General features: G+C 44.1%; 1 protein-coding gene across 1 annotated transcript in view; it reads right to left on the bottom strand.

Annotated features, from left to right (window-relative positions):
• Window positions 1-5,741: 5,741 nt before the first annotated feature.
• Window positions 5,742-7,393, bottom strand: part of LOC132780532 (uncharacterized) — a 15,463-nt gene continuing 13,811 nt past the window's right edge. Inside the window, exons 5-6 of the mRNA XM_067462439.1 lie at window positions 5,998-6,087; window positions 5,742-5,876 (exon numbers count right to left, since the gene is read on the bottom strand). Of these exons, the coding sequence (XP_067318540.1) occupies window positions 5,742-5,876; window positions 5,998-6,087 (225 nt within the window). The remainder of the gene's footprint in view (window positions 5,877-5,997; window positions 6,088-7,393) is intronic.

Below are 7,393 nucleotides of genomic sequence, written 5' to 3'. Positions count from 1 at the left end.
TTAATCTTACTATTAATCATACCATTATAGCTGCCATTTTTGATACAGTTATTGAAACCATTATTGATAATATTGATCCTACCATTAATGATATCATTGATCATACTGTTATTGAAACCATTATTCAAACCATTTTAGATACAATTATATTTATTATGTATAGCTACCATTATTTATGCAGTTATTGAAACCATTATTGATAACATTATTGATGCCATTATAGATACATGTTGATTCATATCATTATTGATAGATACCATTATTGATTGGTTATTGATACCATTAATCTTACTATTAATCATACCATTATAGCTATTGATACAGTTATTGAAACCATTATTGATACAATTAATCCTACCATTAATGCTTTGCTGGAGTCTTTTTATGGCCTCATAAATTAGTTAAATTAGCCTCCTCACACATAGGTGGTACCTAATTTTCCTACTTGACAGATGCAACTGTCAAAGGTTGCAAAGGTCAACAACAAGCTACACAATTTGTCGGAAGCTCACTCCGACCCAGGCTGGCTTCGAACTAATGATCTTTTGGTCAGAGTGACACTCAGCCAGCTGTGCCACAATCCTGGTTATTGATAACATTATTGGTGCCATTGGAGATACTTACTTATTCATATTATTATTGATAGATACAATATTGATTGGTTATTGATACCACTAATCTTACTATTAACCATACCATTATAGCTACCATTATTGATACAGTTATTGAAACTATTATTGATACCATTAATCCTACCATTAATGATACCATTATATTGATATTTTATTTACAGTTCTTATATTGTTATTGATACCATTATTGGTGCCTTTGGATACGATTAATCATTACTGAAGTCATTGTTGATACCATTGTAGCACTGTGAACACAAACACTGATTGATCTGGACCAAACTTGGCACACAGCCCTGATACCCTGAAATTTGATTTCTGGGGGGGGGGGGGGGGGGGGTTTGGAGGGAATCAAACCTCCTTTCTGGGAGTTGTAGTTCACCCACAACCAGAGAAACCATGACCTCCTATCATCGAGGGAATCCTAGGCCCCTGCCTCCAAGCTGGTGTGACCAGCAGCAGGGAGTTCCACAGTTCCTGGATGCAAAGATTGGGCCAAACTGATGAAATGTGCCGCATCAACAGGCTCAACCAGGGACTCTACACTGCCAAGTGTTCTCTCCTTTCACTCCCTTGCTAGCCCCAACTATGTAACAAACCCCCCAATAAAGATAAATGAAATTGCAACTTTTAACACTTTCGCTTGATGCTTTGTGTCTCTTCTTGCCTGAAACTATTCCAATGCATGAAACTAACCTTTTCCAGGCTGCGGGAGACTGCAGGCCTGCCCGGAATGCCTTCCTGGCGTTCCAGGGAGGCTGAATCTGCGCTCCTCCAAACCGTGGATACGGAAACCCCCAGGGGCCCCCGTATCCGCGAGATGGCGGATCGCCTCCATTTTGGTGGCATATTTTTCCTAGCTTAATTCTAACACTATCCTCTATCTCGCTTTTTGCATTTCGGGCTTCTACGCCTGGGGAATAATCTTTTAAGGAAATAAAAATTGCTGAAAATCAGGCTTCTCTTTGCTCGCCAAAGTAGCGATCCCTCTTTGGTGGGGTCTCAGGGTCCCTCCTCTTGGGGAAGACCCTCCTAAAGTTCCCATTGAATTCACTCCACTGATGATGGACCTGGACCAAACTTGGCACGCAGAATCCCCATGACTAACTCAACTTGTCTCCCATACTCTTTAACATCTACATGAAACCGCTGGGAGAGGTCATCTGGAGTTCTGGAGTTGGGTGCCACCTCTATGCAGATGACACACAACTCTACTACTCATTTCCACCCAACTCCAAGGAGGCCTCTCGGGTCCTGGACGAGTGCCTGGCCGCTGTGTCGATCTGGATGAGGAGGAAGAAGCAGAAGATAATCCCGACAAGACAGAGGTCCTCCTGGTCGATCGTAAACCTGACCGGGGTATTGGGTGGCAATCTGTGTTGGACGGGGTTACACTCCCCCGGAAGCCACAGGTCCGCAGTCTGGGAGTCCTCTTGGACTCATCGCTTACGCTTGAGGCTCAGGCGTCAGCGGTGTCTGGGAGGGCTTTCGCACAACTAAGACTCGTGCACCAACTGCGACTGTACCTCGTGAAGGCAGATCTGGCCGAGGTGGTCCATGCCTTGGTCACCTCTAAATTGGATTACTGTAATGCGCTCTACGTGGGGTTGCCCTTGAAAACGGCTCGGAAATTCCAACTGGTCCAACGGGCAGCGGCCAGGATGTTAACTGTTGCTCCCTAAAGAGAGAGGTCAACCCTCCTGTTCAAGGAGCTCCACTGGCTGCCATTTAAGGTGCAGGTGTTTACCTACAAAGCCCTGAATGGTTTGGGATCAGCCTACCTGCATGACCGCATCTCCGTCTACGAACCCACACGTTCACTTCGTTCATCTGGAGAGGTCCTGCTCGTGATTCCACCTGCGTCGCAAGCGTGCTTGGTGGGGACTCAAGACAGGGCCTTTCCTGTGGTGGCCCCCTGACTCTGGAACACCCTCCCCAAAGATCTTAGACAGGCCCCTACATTAGCAGTCTTCAGAAAGAACTTGAAGACCTGGCTGTTCCGATGTGCCTTCCCTGAATAGGAAATCCCCAATACCAAGTTTGTATTGTTATGTTGTGTGTTGAGGCCTTGGCCTTTGTAAGCCGCATCGAGTCCTTCGGGAGATGCTAGCGGGGTACAAGAGAGGAGATTCCATCTGAACATGAGGAAGAACTTCCTGACTGTGAGAGCCGTTCAGCAGTGGAACTCTCTGCCCCGGAGTGTGGTGGAGGCTCCTTCTTTGGAAGCTTTTAAACAGAGGCTGGATGGCCATCTGTCAGGGGTGATTTGAATGCAATATTCCTGCTTCTTGGCAGAATGGGGTTGGACTGGATGGCCCATGAGGTCTCTTCCAACTCTTTGATTCTATGATTCTACAAATAAAGTTAATAATAATAATAATAATAATAATTGCTAGAGGGGTTTGAGGAGACTGGTCCACCATAGTGGGAGTTGCAGTTTACCCTACAGCCAGAAAGCACACTGAACCTCACTGAGGATGCGTCTACAGCAAACTTGCCCAACATAAACAATACTGATAGAGGGGGTTGATCTTGCATGATGGGAGTTGTAGTTCACCCACAACCTTATGCATTTGGTACCATTAAAAATGACTTTTTCCAAATAACCCAAGCTGTTGTTGTTGTTCATTCGTTCAGTCATCTCCGACTCTTTGTGACCTCATGGACCAGCCCACGCCAGAGCTCCCTGTCGACCGTCACCACCCCCAGCTCCTTCAAGGTCAGTCCAGTCACTTCAAGGATGCCATCCATCCATCTTGCCCTTGGTCGGCCCCTCTTCCTTTTGCCTTCCACTTTCCCCAGCATCATTGTCTTCTCCAGGCTTTGCCATCTCCTCATGATGTGGCCAAAGGAGTTCAACTATGTCTCTAGTCTCCTTCCCTCCAGTGAGCAGCCGGGCTTTATTTCCTGGAGGATGGACTGGTTGGATCTTCTTGCGGTCCAAGGCACTCTCATAACCTTCCTCCAACACCACAGCTCAAAAGCATCGATCTGCCTAGTAGACAATAATTATCATCATCGTCTCGAAAGAAATATATGACATATGATGCAAGAGTTTTTGCTCAATAATTTATTAATAGGAACATAAGAAAACATCATATTATATAAAAATAGATAATATATTTTCAAAAAACATTTCATAAAAAAATAGTAATACAGAACAAGAGTATCATTCTTTCAAGTAGCTAACACTGGTCAGAATCAACATTGGTTTGAAGGCACACAGACAATAACAACAATCATGATGGTGCAATTCCAGGTCTTTCCAGCAGGGGGCTGCCTTGCATGGTCATTCCTGGTCCAAGTGATTAAGTTTCCACTGTTTGCAAATTGTCTCTTTATTTCTTTTTAAATAATAATAATAATAGCCACTCCGGGCAAACTGGCGCTGAAGCGTGGATAAATAACACTTTTATGAATACGATCCACTTTAAATAATGACGCCTCCCCTCCCTCCCTCTTGAACTTGTTAATTCCAGGCTCGAGGAAATTAAAATAAATTACATAAATAAAACGGCTCTCTGTCTTTGGCAATAGCATTCCATCACAATAAATAAATACGCCTAAGGAAAGTGCAACTCCTGCCGGAGGAGTGTTGCATTTGGAAGGAAAGTGGGAGATAGGAAAATGGAAGGATTTCGGGGGGGACATTTTTGAGGGTGCGTGGAATGAACATAAATAATATTGAAAATACTGAAAATACACACACAAACAAGTAGCTTTTGGGATTAATTCGGTGTACAAAGCTCAGCTTTTTGGACCGTTTTGATCTCCCAAAATCCAGGGGCCTTCTAGATGTGTTGAACTACAACTCCCAAGAGTAGATATCATAAGAAAGGATGGTTTGGAATCTCCAGATTTAGAGCCTCTTTGCTACGGAAGGAAGATAAATAGAGAAAGGACATGCTTCCCTTGCTTTTGGGTAGATCGCAATGTCAAGATATCTCAATTGTAGCTATTTATTGCAGTTTCGATCCCTGGTTTGCATTTTTGGACCATGCACTACCTCATTTTCCCAATTGGTCTCTATCACCATCTAGTGTCCAATGCATGCAAGGCATCATTTTGGACCATTCACTGCCTCTTTTTGTTCCTGTTGCTCTCTATTGCCATCTAGTATTCAATGCATGCAATGCATCCTTTTGGTCCATTCACTGCCTCTTTTTGTTCCTATTGCTCTCTATTGCCATCTAGTGTTCAATGCATGCAATACATCCTTTCAGACCATTCACTGCCTATTTTTGTTCCTATTGCTCTCTATTGCCATCTAGTGTTCAATGCATGCAATACATCATTTTGGACCATTCACTGCCTCTTTTTGTTCTCTATTGCCATCTAGTGTTCAATACATGCAATGCATCATTTTGGACCATTCACTGCCTCTTTTTTCCTATTGCTCTCTATTGCCATCTAGTGTCCAATGCATGCAATACATCCTTTGGGACCATTCACTGCCTCTTTTTGTTCCTATTGCTCTCTATTGCCATCTAGTATTCAATGCATGCAATGCATCATTTTGGACCATTCACTGCCTATTTTTCCTCTATTGTTCTCTATTGCCATCTAGTGTTCAGTGCATGCAAGGCATCATTTTGGACCATTCACTGCCTCTTTTTGTTCCTGTTGCTCTCTATTGCCATCTAGTGTTCAATGCATGCAATGCATCCTTTTGGTCCATTCACTGCCTCTTTTTGTTCCTATTGCTCTCTATTGCCATCTAGTGTTCAATGCATGCAATACATCCTTTCAGACCATTCACTGCCTATTTTTGTTCCTATTGCTCTCTATTGCCATCTAGTGTTCAATGCATGCAATACATCATTTTGGACCACTCACTGCCTCTTTTTGTTCTCTATTGCCATCTAGTGTTCAATGCATGCAATGCACCTTGGTAGAAATAATATAACAGTTTTGAAGAGCTGGGTGGGGATGTTGGGAGTTGTAGTCCTATCAGTGGTGTAAGAAGGCTCCTGGATTGGGGAAATCTGATTGAAGAGGGTTTTGGGAATATGTTGACGCCCCAAAATAATTTCTCAATAGCATTTCCTGCTCTTAGTTGGTGCAGCAAAGAGCAGGATGGGTCTTGGGGTCTTTGGATGCCGCAAATAGGCCTCAGTTGTTAGAATGATGGCGGTGATGATGATGATGATGATGATGATGATGATGATGCAGGCTGATGTTTTTGATCTCTTGGAGCAGGCTGAGGATATTCATCCCTACTGCGACCTCTAGGCATTTCGGAGATTGCTAGAATGGAGAAGGAGAGAAGGAGAAACTTTGATTATGCATCTATCTACTGCAGTTAGACTCCCCCTTAGAGTTCTACGGAACCGTGGGAGTTGTAGTTTCCTTTCTGGGCCTTCCTTACCTCGGTGTTGCTGCTATTAAATTGCTGCAGCCCTTCCTTGAATCCCTGCAAATAGCCAGACTCTTGATGTTGGGAAGGTCTGTGTTGCATCTGGACGAGAGAAAAGAAAATGGATTTTAAGCTATGGACAGATTTTGCAAGGATCTGGTGAGACCCTTGGAAAGCCCCGTTGCAGTGCTATCATCCCCACTTTAATTGCCATGGAAACCTGGGATTTGTAGTTTGAGAAAGGCCCAGCATTCTAAATGCCCCTCCCTGGAAATCCTAGGATGCCATTGCATGGGGCTCGAGCACAATGTCTCCAACTTCTCCAATAATTGAGAATGGAAAAAGCATGCAATAGAAAGACAGCCTGGGATCATGAGCCAACAATGTGATGCGGCAGCAAAAAAAAGCTAACGGGGTTTTGGCCTGCATCAATAGGAGCATAGTGTCTAGGTCTAGGGAAGTCATGCTTCCCATGCTCTATTCTGCTCTGGTTAGACCACACCTGGAATCACACTGTGTCCAATTCTGGGCACCACAATTGAAGGGAGACGTTGACTCTAATTTGGAATGTGTCCAAAGGGGGGTGACTAAAATGATCAAGGATCTGGAGAACAAACCCAATGAGGAGCGGCTTAAAGAGCTGGGCATGTTTCACCTGAAGAAGAGAAGACTGAGAGGAGACATGAGGAGGGCCATGTATAAATATGTGAGAGGAAGTCACAGGGAGGAGGGAGCGAACTTGATTTCCGCTACACTGGAGACTAGGACGTAGAACAATGGCTTCAAACTACAAGAAAGGAGATTCCATCTATACATTAGGAAAAACTTCCTCACTGTGAGAGCTGTACAGCAGTGGAACTCTCTGCCCCAGAGTGTAGTGGAGGCTCCTTCTTTGGAAGCTTTGAAACAGAGGCTGGATGGCCATCTGTCGGGAGTGCTTTGAATGTAATTTTCCTGCTTCTTGGCAGAATGGAGTTGGACTGGATGACCCATGAGGTCTCTTCCAACTCTAGGATTCTATGATCAGAGTTGTGAGTGCCATCTACACTGCAGAATGAATGCAGTTCAACACTGCTTTAACTGCCGAGGCTCAGTACTATGGTGTCCTGGGATGTGTAGTTTTGCAACGCCTTACTTTGCAAAAAGCATCGTTTTTGTGGTTGCCTCAAACTATGTTGAATTGGTTGAGACTGGTTGAGCTGGAGCTATGGTTGAGCTATGTTGAATTGGTTGAGACTGGTTCAGCTGGATATGTCGTTGAAACACTATGGCAAAATGTGCGATAGCAGGATGGTGTCCCTCTTGCAGAAACAAAGTTTTAGCAATTTATTGTCGAAGGCTTTCATGGCCTTTCTTTCGGGCTATATGGCCATGTTCTAGAGGCATTCTCTCCTGACGTTTCGCCTGC

Source organism: Anolis sagrei, chromosome Y (assembly GCF_037176765.1).
Source record: "Anolis sagrei isolate rAnoSag1 chromosome Y, rAnoSag1.mat, whole genome shotgun sequence".
Lineage (NCBI taxonomy): Eukaryota > Metazoa > Chordata > Lepidosauria > Squamata > Dactyloidae > Anolis > Anolis sagrei.
Note: the sequence above shows the minus strand (reverse complement) of the source record. Positions and strands in the feature narration are given on the sequence as shown.